This window comes from Ptychodera flava, chromosome 17 (assembly GCF_041260155.1).
Source record: "Ptychodera flava strain L36383 chromosome 17, AS_Pfla_20210202, whole genome shotgun sequence".
Taxonomy (NCBI): Eukaryota; Metazoa; Hemichordata; class Enteropneusta; family Ptychoderidae; genus Ptychodera; species Ptychodera flava.
Window position 1 is genome coordinate 36,606,180 of NC_091944.1, and position 14,554 is coordinate 36,620,733.

At 34.5% G+C, this 14,554-nt stretch overlaps 1 protein-coding gene across 7 annotated transcripts in view; it reads right to left on the reverse strand.

Moving 5' to 3' along the window:
- The window catches only part of LOC139116206 (ATP-dependent 6-phosphofructokinase, muscle type-like), a 47,979-nt gene extending 35,846 nt beyond the window's left edge, over positions 1-12,133 (reverse strand). For 4 of the 7 annotated variants that reach the window (XM_070678767.1, XM_070678769.1, XM_070678768.1 and 1 more), the window contains exons 1-4: positions 11,831-12,132; positions 2,309-2,382; positions 893-970; positions 218-407 (exon numbers count right to left, since the gene is read on the reverse strand). In XM_070678767.1, coding sequence (XP_070534868.1) covers positions 218-407; positions 893-970; positions 2,309-2,382; positions 11,831-12,041 — 553 coding nt within the window. In that variant the 5' untranslated portion in view covers positions 12,042-12,132. Of the gene's footprint in view, positions 1-217; positions 408-892; positions 971-2,308; positions 2,383-11,830 lie in introns of all 7 variants that reach the window. The other 3 variants (XM_070678765.1, XM_070678766.1, XM_070678771.1) reach the window with 2 other exon arrangements.
- Between the last annotated feature and the right edge of the window lie 2,421 nt (positions 12,134-14,554).

Genomic DNA, 14,554 nt, shown 5'->3' on the forward strand with positions numbered 1-14,554 from the left:
AAAATGCAATATATTGTATCAAATTTATGACAAGCTGTTGTCAGATAATGCATGGATGATACTTCTAGACTTTGATATCTTAATGAAAGATGAACACTATCAAATCTCTTCTACTTTCACAAATCACCTTCCTTCATTTACATACATTGTACCAACACAGCATTACCATGATACAGATAGACATGTACATGATACTGGATTCAGGTTCAGTACATACCTTCATTTTTCAGTTCTGTAATCAACTGTGACCACTCTTGTTTGAATAAGTTAGCACCAGTTAAACTACCATCACCACCAATAACCACTAAGTTGCTAATACCACGACGGACAAGATTGAAACAGGCTGTCTTTCTACCTTCCCTTTCACGAAAATCTTTACATCTGGCACTACCGATCACAGTGCCTCCCTACAAACAAACAATATGTTTTATCATTCTCTGAATATACATCAACTCACAGTTCCTCTAGGACTGTGATCAATTGAAGGATTTCAGTCTCTATCGCAGAGACATGTACATGTGTGATAAAAATCATGATATTTTATAAATAACCCGTATGCATGTACTGTACTTGGTAAAATCAAAATTTTTTATCAGTGACAGTTGCATGGCCTGTATTGTGAAAAACAAAATAAGTGAAGATATACAATTATCTTGGAAAAACGACATTGCACCCAAGGCTGTGACATACTTGCTATAATCAAGCATTGCAGTGACATAGATCAACTCTGCGATGACTTGCTATAATTCATGACATTTGAAATAAAATACATGAAGTAAAAGCATGGTGCTAGTGTACTAAGGAATACATGATGAAAGAAACTATTGACAATTGTGTTGTCATGGCATTATGTTGCCTTGATAGTTGCCATGGTATTTGAAATGATACTTACAAGTTGTATAATGCCAGATACATCAGCCCATCCCATCTCACAAATGTGGTCACCTCCATCTATCATGCCTTGGTAACCCTGGCAACAAGATAAATTGGATCAAAGTTAGAATTTTATAAATATTTCCATTGCAAATAATCATCAACCTAAGTTTGGTGGATGTGTAAATTTATGAAGCCTACTCTGGAATAAATGTTACATTTTGACTTCTACAGTATTCTATGCAAAAGAGATACTGAAGAAACCATGTTGCATTGTTACAAATACATACATATACGATTGAACATGCACATAGCAATGCATGCAATGAAAGATGTGAGGTAGACATAAAGCAAAAATTTTGATACTGAAACAACACTTAAAATAAAACATAATATTTTGATACTGAAACAACACTTCAAATAAAACATAATATTTTGATACTGAAACAATGTTTAAAATAAAGCATCAAATTCTGATACCGAAACATTGCTCATTAATGTAAATTATTGTATAATTTGAATGCTAATCTCCATGTACCTCACATTGTTCACTAACTGCAGCAATACACTATTATATATGCACACTGTATCTAACATGCTCAATTAAAATTCAAGCTTGCCCTTTTCACTTTTTTTCTGCTGAGGTGTTTTGGTTCACAACTATAACAGACTACACTGAATTTTTTTCACAAAGATGGAAAGGTCAGGAAATAAGAAATTTAACACTCTAGTTGAGAAACCTGAACACAAACCAAATTGTAAAATGTACCGTACTGTAACTGTCCTGCAGGACTACTGGTACTTATAATTCATACAAGACAGTGGTTTCATGTTTCATGTACACTAATATTCCCCAAAAAGAAATTGTGTTTCATTTATTTGGGTTTTAATAGATATGGTACTGCACTGGACCATTAACCTTACAATACATTTCAGACATTAGTGTCACACTTTAGAGCAATCATATTCTGGATACGGTGTTTACATGATGGTGAATTTGTAATCATACTTCTTGCCTTCAAAGCAGGGATAAGAAAATCAAGTGATGTTTAGAGTCTGAAAATGTCTTGTTTTGGCACAGGTAAATTTGCCACCTCACTGGCTAGCAGAGTGGTGTATGTACTGTATTGGGTATTCTACTTTGTAGTTATACATGGCTTGATTTAATATCACACTGGTCCTTTGAGACAACAATTGCTCATCTCCAAATCTTAACCATGAAATAATTGTTTGGATTTTTGTTCAAATGTTATAAAACATTTCAATATAACAAGTACCGGAGTACAGTATTCACCTCTGTGAAACAGAAAAATGCCAGAAACAAGAATCAATATTTTTTTCTTTATGAAATGTTTTATCAGTTGTGAGTACCATACTTCCCTATGAGATGACATGTACACATGATATGTACACTGATTAAAGGTTAATAACATACCTCATGTATGCAGTAGACACGAAAACCAACGTAAATGCCCATTCTGACAACAGCACGTACAGCAGCATTCATACCTACAGAGAAACAACAACATTGTTAAACTTAAAGATTTAAAATACAATAGCATTCAAATAGATAGATTCTATGGATATGCCAGTTGGTTTTTATAATGCACAGCCATAGAGTTTGAAACAGAGTTCAGTTGCCGGACAGTCACCTTAAAATTTCTGTACAGTAGTCCAACTTTGCAATAGAAATGTCAGATAAATTGGTAGCAAAAGTGTTATCATAAGCAAATAGCGTACACCAGTACAGAATACCAAATGACTACAGTTCAAACTTCTCTGCATCTTCTGTTGTTGGCAAGAAACTAATAAAAGAACCGTTACCATTACAGTACACATTGGATGTTTGAAATTTTTTTAAGTTCTAGCTAGTTCACAATCTCATGTAACCACTTACTTTCATTGTTATCTGTCACACTTAATATTCTTTTCAGGACATGGGTATTATTTTTAGGGCTCTTCAAAGAAGAATACATGTATGTAGAATAGAAAAGTAATGGCAGCCATCTTGATTGTTTCAAGCCTGTTACTACAGTTGTACTACACTGCAGTTTGAACCTTACATATTAAATATACCTGCAATCGTAAATTGCTAATGTACACTCTATGAATTCATGTTGTGTTTCTATAAATCCTCTAAACAGTAGAGGGAAAACATAGCATACAGTAACTTTCAATTTATAATAATAAAATATAATAGTTTTATAAAAATTTTAATAAAAATAATTCAGAAAAAAACAGGTAAATATATATTATAAATATCACTTATAGCCATAATAAGCTACATGTAACATACATGATAGTAAAGAAATGAAACAAAACTAAATAGAAATACCATACTGTAGACAGTCATTGTGTTCAGTTTTCATTCCATTTGTTGATAAATTATTTCAAAAATCAAGAAAAAGTTAGTTGAACAGACTGTGTGTTGACACTATCGTATTTATAATGGCAAGACAGAAAAAGACAAAGACATAACAGTGCATCATTCTTTTACAATCAGTATGTCTGGTTGTAATCTACTCAAAGACATCATCATTTGTACTGTAGGAAATATGTAGTCAGTTGCTAGGAAACTATTACAAATACCCTGGGCATTCACAATGGGTCAGTCTGCATGTTGGAAACAGTCATGTCAACATAAGCAGAAACTGTGCAGTGTTACACAAAAGTGTAATGGTATGTGCTGTTTCTGTTTACTAATGCCAAATTATTTTGGACTGCATTACCCTTCCAATATAGTTTACACATCTAGAAATTACTTTCTCCGCAGTATCAAATTTAGATGCTCGGTAAATGCTGTCATATTGTATAAATATTTTTGTGAAACTTGTCCTACTATTGTTAACACATTTTGGTTGATGAATCAAGAATAACATCGGTATTTAAAAACTCAAGAAAATTCACCTGTAACATTATCCTCCTAATGTAGGGCATCTATATAAAGGTCCATTTCATGATAAATTGGACAGCCCAAGAAACATCATGTTCACCTGTACATTTATGAGAAGGGTTGTTGAATTCTTTCTGTGATAATTAATTAAGAAACATGATGACTCCTCTGTCTTTGTGCTGGTGTTATCACACTGCTAAGGTACAGTAGTACTTTATAATTTACAATTTACCTTAAAGGTCAGACTTCTCTACTGCCTGCTGGTATGTGATTTAAAACCCAGTCTCTGTGTCAACTATAATGACATCCTGCTGTTAGATAAATTACAGCCCAGAGCGTTTAGAACATTTGTCAAAACTCAGTGCAAGCCACGATGGTCGGACTGCATGTTCTCATGACAGAACATTGGAGAATATGTTGTACTGCAAATTGTCAATTGGTACATGTACATATGCTTTTAAATTTGGCCACAATTTGAGAACATTTCTATACAGGTAATGAGATACAAAAGAAAGGATTTTTGTAACATTTCCATTTCAATTCCAGGTAGGATACACTAAGCACAGATGACTTTCCCATGCAGTGACCTTTGACCTGGATGCCATTGTTGGATTTCTCATAATTTTCATTGAGTACTTTACAGGTATACGTGTACCTTAAAAATGCTGAGACACCCATCCAGTGCCCTGTCCTATCACCCTTTTTTGTTTGAGAAAGGGAGAGTACCTTGCAATTTTTGAGAGACAGTACTGTGTAATAGGTCATGCACATTTACGGTACTCTGTAAGATTTAGAAAGGGATTGTAATCAATTTTAATAAAACATGATTTTTTTAAGTTTTACAAAATTTACTGGACTATTTTGAATAAGCCAGGTATTAGGATTATATCTGAATGTAAGTACAGTACAATTCCTGTCTTGAAAAGCATTATATGTCAGCCATTAACGGTTGATTACATACATGTACAGAAACACTACATCTTGCCTGGAGACCACACACGCAATTACGGCAGGTATAAGTATTTAAAGATGTACACATTACACAAACTCACAAACTGGCAGTCATATCAGGGTCATATACATAAGGCTATAGGTCAGAGAAACTGATGTAGTGATGGCTAGGTTTAGGTTCCAATGATAAGAGAACCAAGATTACCTGACTGACATGCTAATATGTACATGTGCATATAGGTCATAGGTCAAGCAATGTTGCCAAGGATGGCCAAGGATGCCTTTCAAACATACATATTACTTCTAGTTCAACATTCTAACTTCCCTCTATCTGTACATGTTAACTAATAAATCACAAATTAAAATTCCAAATAATACATAAATGCTGCTTATTTCATCAATTGAGCAGTCTTTCCTCATCATATCTACATTGAAAATTCTTTGCTTTGATAAATTGTTTTCACATGAAATGCAAGATATTATATTTAATATTCCCTTGTTCATCTTTGTGTCCATCAATTTAAACTGTCTAAATACATATATATTTGCCAATGCGCTCTTTACTGTCATCTGTTCAACACATATTACTAGAGGTCAATTTGATGAGATACAGGTAATGCTAGCAAGGTCATTTCAAGGTTGTCTGTATCTGCTAGTCATGGTTGCTATCCAATAAAAGAACCACAATTGAAGATTAAACTCAAGGAATATTTGCTGTAATGATGTATTGTGCTTGACATCATGGAACAAGCGGTAAAATATTTGTTTTGGAGCTCTGATAAAAATATTGAACTCAATACCAATATTATTTATCTACCGCTTTTTTGTAAAGTTCAATCTGCCACCAACTTAGCATTTGCTGTCCAGAGCATATCAAATTGTTGATGGTTCACATTTATGAGTGATTTTACCATGGCCCTGGATTGAAGATTAACCCCTTGATGGCCTACATCTAGAGTGGATCTGTCTAGTCACGTAAAATTTAATACCTACTGTATAGAAGCGCTTAGATTCACAGATACATTTACGATCTGTGTCCCTACATGGACAGTTGCCAAATCTCCAACAACACTGATGATAAGACTGATCTCTGCAATTATGGAAGGCACATAGTCAATTGATTTTGTAGGCTAATGAAAGTGCCACCATTTAAATGAATCGAAATGCAACGAACTAAGAAAACCAAATGAACAATGTCCTAGCGACTTATGTAAACATACAAACTCTGTTACTGGTAACTGTTTTGTATGTAAAGGAATATGAGTGAAAATCACATTTCACATTAAATTAAAACACCATCAAAACCAAACATATTCATTTACTAACAATTTACACACGTGTAGAAACCCTCTTATTTGTAATTATTTTATGGATAGTATTACAGAATATCGGACTTCCTTTTTTTGAACACATTTGACCTTTTATAGAAGAAAACACAAAATGCAACAACTTTACAGGAAATTGTGGTATAATTTTCATTCTGTTCCTTTTTTACTATCATATTTACATTTACCATTTAAATAGGAATGACAACCAAATACCATTTCTCAAATTACTTGCGTTTTGACAATACACATAATCAAGAATACAGCATGCTCTACATAGAACACAGTATATGTTTTTGCTTGTTTCAACTAACCTGACCTGATAGTGACTGGTGATCCTGGTTGGAAGTTTGATTTGTATCACTTTGATATTCTGGGTACAGTGATTTCTCTGCTAATATCGCCTGACTACATGTACAGAAAATCATGTGATGTTGATGAGATCTCTGAGTATATACACCTTTATTGAACTCATTCAATAAAGTTGTCACCTGTGAATCACCATTGATTCACTGTATTGGTATCTAGGGATTACAGCTACCTGGACCACAGCCCCTTTGTGGAGGGTCCGTGCCTGGACACTAGACTTGCAGTGTCATAAATGTATCAGACTTCCAAGGGTACCCTACAGTAGTTACAGCAGCTGTACAATATTAATCACCATCAACAATGGATGAAAGACCACATGTCATTTGAACAATGCTGAATCTGTATAGATTTGTAATGGATTTCAACAATCTTTTCAAAAAATATTTCAGAAACACAGTCTATTTTTTAAGATTCATTATCATAATGAAATGATATCTGCCAATGCTATGATTTCAGGAATGGCCTAAAAACAATACACGAGCTGGCAATACTTTATGTGATTTACAATCTGTGCAGTATACAGTTAGAAAAGAATAAAGCATTTTTACCATATGCTATCACATAAACAGTGGATTGCAAACTTTTAAAGTTAGACAGTAAGATCTGCTAATACGCTACATAGGTACCTACAGTGACAAGAGCATCAAAGTCAGAACAAGTTGTGTTAATGCCTTTACACAACTTTTCATAGTGTAACTCACATGTTTATCATTATAAGACACAATACAATGTTTAGCATTTAAACAAAAAACAATCTGCAGTTGCCTCTTATAAAAGCAATGCTTTTACAGCAGTTACAATGATGAATTATACTGATAACTTATACATCCAATCATTATATAATCTGTGATGATTTAGTTATTGGTGATTCATAACAGATAAAATAGGTTGCAGTTTCATGTAATGTTGGTATTTAAAAACCAACTGATGTAACATACTGTACCATTAAAACTTTCCAATCAATGGGAAAATTGGAAAACCATGCATCCACATGATCAAATTGTCTTTTCATAATTTATACAGATTTGTACAGTATGTATCAATTTACGAAATGGACCTATTATAATGCATGGCTAGGGGAAATATCATTTGTTACTAACCATATCTATGTAAATGATAACCTAAATGCCCTTGACATGCATATCACTTCATGCATTATGTAACAATAGTCTGACCTTAGTTAACTGATATATACCATATGACTATTTCAAGTAACAGTGTTTATACAAAAATCCATGTCTTTGACTCCAAATGTAGCTTTTTTGCTGTTACAACAAAAAATGATTAGAACAATCAACATAAATTTGGCAATTCTCTTCTGTACAGTACAGTACATAGCAAACAAACAAACATCAATATAAAGCATATGTATCTTTTCAAATTACTGCTTTGATTTTAGAGTCTGGTTTTTCACTCACCTTCTCTTTCTACATTAATTGGGAACATAAATATATGATTTGAGGTCTCTTTATTTTTTAATTTTTATATTTTTACAAATTAGTGTAGCTGGCAAGAAATTATAAATCATGATTAATTAGTTTCCTTTATAATTTCATTTGTACAAAATAGCTACAAAATTTGATAAGATTGAACTGCTGGTAAATACAGTTCACAATGAATATTCCCTCTACCAGTATAAACCCATCGTTTTTTAAAACTTCAGTGGAATTTCAAAGACAACCTCAACGGCATATTTGATCTATACATGAATGTATCAACAGAATGCAATCATAAACAATATTGCTAAATACATCTATAATTCAACCACAGCTGGGTACAGGTGTAGATATACTAGCTGCTAGAAGCTCTGTTAATGTAAATGTGTCTCCATGACAACCATCTCAATCACTCTCTTTTAACGGTTGGTTAACCACAAATGCACCAGCCATCAAGGGATAGTAAATACAAGATGCTAGTTGCTTGGAAAACTGAAAAATACACTAAACAGTCTGGTAAATATTCTACAGTGTAGTTATACAACTGTCTGGTAATTTGGATTGTAAAGAGTTTGGAAATCATACATTATAACAACTGAATGCTCTTTCAATGAACAAACACCTGATTATACATACATGTACATGTTACATGGTACATCCATAGATCACAAACAGGTGAAATTTGATGTGTGTGTTTTGTAATTGGTTAGCTACACTATAAACAGCAATGTAACCGACCTTGTCATGATTTTACTCTAAGCTATATTAAAATGTACATTTCTAATGTGTATACATTTTCTTTGCAGCATCACTGATAATGTACAATTTTAGCTACTATCTAACCCAGTGGTATGACTTCGACAGAAATGGTGGGTACAGTATAATAAAGTATTCTACAGACAATATTTGCCTTCCAGGTTCAGTTATTATTAGAGTTTCTGAGGCAAATTTGAATCGTACGTGATAAATAATGTAAAGTGCACTGTACTTATATTTGTAATATTGTTCACAAATCCAGTAGTTCTTGTATGCTCTTTACAATGCATTGTTAGATCATAAAAGTCAAGAAAAATTTGACAACATTTACGAGACAGGGCTTCAGTTTGACACCATTGTACTTAGGTATGCATACCAGTACTTGTAGGGAATGAATATTCATGACCTCTGTATGGCTTGACCTTAAGATGTCTGACATGTCGTACAAGAAATACGTGCACAGTCCTGGACAACTATGAACTTTTAACCCTGAATGGCTAGACACTCCACTATACACTTTATAGCGGTATACTGGATAACATGAACAGTGTATTTACCTGGCAAAGCATTCACAAAATCAAGCATTAACAATATACTTCTTAACAATAGATTCATGAATTATTATAAAATTTCAAACCTTTAAGAAAAGAATCTGCTGCTCTAAATATTTGTAGCAAAAGATTCCATTTGATCAAAGATTATATCAATCAGACTTAATCATATATAATCCTATAAATAAGTCTAGTCTGAGAATGTGTAACTTTGTAACAATCAATAACTGTCAGTGCACATTAGTGCAATGATCTTATTCTTTGTCTCTGACAGCAATATACCTAAATTACAGTTTACTGTGATCTGACATTTTGCAAATTTCAGAATTTTTATAATAGCATGGGATTGGAAAATAAACACTTTCACAGAAATTATCACTGTTGACGTCAAAGTGTACATGAAATTTATTCGCATACAGTAGATCACATTCATCAGCATGAATATACTAGTTTCTATAATAAATTTGTTTAAATCGATTGACAGAAATATTTTACATTTGTAGCTGTGAAATCATCAAATGATGGACAAATACAGTTAATGTGGACTCTGTTATGTGGTGAGATGAAATACTGTCAGATACAGATGTTGTAACAAATCAATATTTAAATTATGATTGTGTCAATGGGTCAAATACACCTTGCCCTTTTACAGTGATAAAAATACATCTTGCCCTTTTACATTGATAAAATAACTGTAAGGTGGCATAAGGTGACATGGTACCTTTCAAATTAATCTCAACCATACTTCCTCTGAGATTTATATTGTTAGTGTAATTCTTACATGATGCTTATGTTGTGTATACCCACTGTTGCTAAGTTTTCCGTAGCAACCATTGATGTAGAGTTATTCAGCATTCACTGTTAGAAAGACTGTAGTTATTTATCGCGATATATTGGTTGTGTTCCCATCCTTTTTATTGGAATGTTTTTACACAAGTGATGCTTAACAACATAGCACCAGTGAAAATTGCTGATGGATACTTGGCGCTATATAAATTATTTATCATTTATCGTATCATATAGTTCCTTTGCAGAGAAGTTACACCATCCAGATTTGATCTGATTCTCACAATGATTCATGACAGACACATTTCATTCTACATACATTCATTTCTTTATTGAACTGCCAGAGGTAATCTGTCCATCTCATTTAAGCACTTTACACACCCACCCTAAATTACAGACCATTATCCTACTAAATGTCAAATTATTCCAATTTAATATAGGTGAAGGTATAGCTATCAGAAGTCCTATAATCACTGAAATTGTAAGAATATAAACTTCCTTAATATAACTCTGCAAACTGCACCTCAGCCACAATTGTATTTTTTCAAGAAGAGTAATTGTACAATGTCAGTTGGTAAGGTACATATTCAGCAGAACATACCATAACTGCTGAAGTTCAGAATTATAAAAAGCAATGATTAAACAAATTTAATTTTTTGAGAAAACAATTTTGCAGCATCATTTCATCTCAATATTTTTCTAGTTTTTTGCTTCATCATCAAAATGTCTTGGTGTCCTGAACAGACACATCATTCAAATGAAATGATAGATCATATCAATTTTATAAAAATCAAGACAAGTATGACTTTAGCAATTTGCTAGACTATGTAGAAGATTTCACAAAAGAATTTGCCTTCTTGCAGTTAACTTTGAAGATACTGTTGCTTTGTCATTCTTATTACTAGCATTAGTTTTAATATAAAAGATTATCATAGTGGAGACAATAGTGCAGCTCTTAATGTGAACAACTAACCCTGCCTTTGATTAGCATAAACACAATAGTGCCAATACTGTTAGCAATAATAAATAGAGAAATACATGTAGTTATTGTGAGGTAAATGAACAACATTATTTAAATCAGTGGATTTCAATAACCTCTAGATCATCTGGGCTAGATTTTTCATTAAAGGTTCACAATGATAAATACTGAATGAATTATTAGCCTGGTTTTAAAATTTTACATGCCAAATTATCTTTCAGCAATGGAAACAGCTGGAGACTTTTTATTGCAGCAACTTTCATAAAGCTACATAATCAATGGCCATGCACACACATACATGAACCATGGAATGTAAATTAACAATTGTGGAATTTTGACTCTGTTCTGTTTTGGTTTACAGAATATATGATCAAATCTCAACCATTATAGACTAATCAGGTACAGTGTAGCACCACGGAGCTAGTTTCTAGCTCCATGGTAGCACATAGCGTGACCGTGGAGGTAGTACACCTCCATGGTATCACATACAACAAGGCAGCGCGTGCGGAGGGCCTGCAGACATTCCTATGAACTTGAAATTGACAACGACCGCCCTGTGTCAGGCAAATCACGTTGTTTACATAATGAACATATGATTGTAATGGGGGCCTGAACTGCTGGACAACAGCCAATACTGAGTAGCGATTGACATGGAAACGGCGATTGTTATAAAAGCGTCTGCTATTGCATTTTGATTTCATGGAGACGAATCCAGAACTTGCAGAAGTGAGTTGTCAGTGGTGCACGCGATCGGATCGTGCAACTTCAGCATGGCCGAAGCAGAAGCTACATTACAGTGTCACTGTGTCGGTACATGTCCGCAATGATCGCCAAAGAGAAAGCTTGGTTTGACCTTTTATGATTTTGAAACCTCATCTCAGACTTGAATTTGGTTAACTTCGTTACTGTACCTTGAGAATCACCACCGCTTGTGAAAACGGCGATGCTCCGACCTGTACTACGAACATCTGCGCAAATTTGCTCGGCCACACTTGGTCGATGGAAACGATGGACAGAATCGCACACATCGTTCGGAAGGTTGTCTTGGGATTCACTCCTGGCCATCTTCGATGTACCGGTCTGCTCTCCGTTCAGGCTCCGTTTGACACCGGGACTAGACATGAAATCCCTTTGATAGGCCCACAAAAGCAGAATGCCGACTATAATTATGCAGATCGTCCGTCGTCAAATGACCTGTGCACCTGGGGTAAAGGTGAAGGGTGAAATCTGACTGATGACGTAGTGCGCAAGTGATGTTCGTTTGAATTAGAGCGCCACCGCACCGCTCTCTTCTGGCGCTAGGCGCTCTTGTACTGTACAGTCTTGTACCTGCACACAGGGTCCCCTGCCTGCAGGCCTGTATGAGCACAGGGCACGCAGAGATCTGGTTGTCGTTGTTTGTATTGTTGTTAAACTTTATTAGTCGTGTTGTTGTTGACCAATAAAATTTAATGAACATGTAAACTGTTGTGTTGTTGTTGGTTCAAAGGCAATGTAGATGTCATAAGAAACACCATGGGCACTATAATTAAGGTCATTTAACCCGATGCAACTCTCTGCCAACGTACACGAAGAGAATGTATAATAATGTATAATAGGCCTAATGCACCAAAATATCATTCTATAGTAAAAAACTTTTCATTTGTAGCGCCTCCTCTTTAATTTATTGTTTGCCTCTGACAGCAACATACCTTTGGAGTTTACTATGATCTGAATCTTCATAAGCTTATTGTTCAAATTTTGTTAGGTGCCCTATAGGCTAGCTGAATGTTGCAATATTACAAATTACTAAAGAAACAAGTGGGTAACTTAAAATGAAAAGCAGATGACCTTACATTTGCAGATTAAACCGACATTTATAGCAATATCTAATGATCCAAAATTATTTCCAATCGTGTTTGTTTTACACATACCTATCTAGTGAGTGTTTTTCAATTTGACATTTTTCTAGAATTATTTTCACGAGGTGCTCCTACATCAGTTTCTCTCTCCCTTACAACTTAAAACATTCCGGAATTAACTATGACAATATTATAAACAAACGATAGAAAAGAAATGCACATTCGTGTACAGAGCTTGAGCGGTAACCACCAAACATAGAGCCTATAACATTTTGAACATCATTTTTTGATTCTGTATATTGCTTGATTGTACTACTTTGTAAATTATCTTGTTACAACGGATGCCACTGCCTTCGTATTATTATTGTTTTTACAGCTCTCAGGATGAGATCACGAAATAAAGTGCATATGTATGGCGTTCGGTGAAGGCAAGTGTAAGGTAGAAATATCCGAGGGATAATTGTTTCAGAACAGTTTACGCTATCTCGATGCTTTTTTGATGCTGTGTTAAAATTTATTGACCCATCTTGAAGGGTCATTACGATTTAGGGGCGACATAGCTCTGCGTGACAGGGCTGTGTGATTACCGACTATGGGGGAGGCCTATAGCCGGTAACTCACAGCTCTAGTAGGGTAGAACCATTGCGATAGATCAGTGATTTTTCCGCCGAATATGAACATGTTAGCTACGCAAGGTACCAAAAAGCATCTACAGGTCAATCAGATACAATAGCAGATGCGATACAAAAATATCAAACTACTTAAAAATAAGGACAGAGGGTTTGGCCTTTAGGGCCGTTCACTGTATTAATGTTTCAATCATAGAACTGAACTATTTTGACAGAACACAGCCGCATTACAGACATTGACACGTCATTGTTACATTCATTAGTTGTACTTCACATAGCTGTTTTCATAGAAGCAGGCAGTAAAGGGTAAAAATAATAGGTTTCGATGAACATTACAAAGTTGAATAATATTTGTATTGTCTTTTCGATACGACACTTGACAAACAATCACGGTGACCCACCAAATATTTTCCTTTCGCAAAGTGTGGCCTTTTATTATTCATAAAATTTCTATAATAAACTTCTTTATTTCAGTATTGTATGCAACCAGTAAGATTGTCACGGAATAACAAGAAATCGCTCATACATCAATGAACATTTAATAGCCAGGAAAACAAGATTACAATGGAAGAGGAATTACAAGGAAGAGGGTGAACATGCCTTGCAGGTTGCATAAAAGATGTTGTTGGATGTGTTTAAACCTTACATAATTATCTGACAGAATCTGTGACTTGATCCAAGTCCAATGGATATATCTAGTTTGTAACGTTATATTGGTCAAACGCTCGTCTCAATGTTACGCAGATGAGATCTAAAATTACTAGAGTCGCGATCGAAGTTTGTTACTATGAATTCAAAGTATAGAGACATGTTCCCCTCGATTATCAGGTCATCGATTATCCCCCCCCCCCCCCGATATGTAGCCTATAAGCATCTTGTCTTCTAAATTTATTTAAACCTCTACCTTATCATTGCTTATCGACGGGCTCTGTAAAAATAAAACTTCATTACCCACTATTTGATATTCTCAGTCATTCCAAAGACCCCCGTACATTCCATATCATTGGGCGAGAATATCCTACTTGTTTACAGAAGTTTTTTCTCTTTTTAAATTCATACCATATCCAACGCGATGTTTAACAATTTTACAATATCCTAAACCCTCCCATGAAATCCCTGATTATCCCCTCATGGCTTGAGTTGTCAGGTTTTTTGTTTTGTTTTG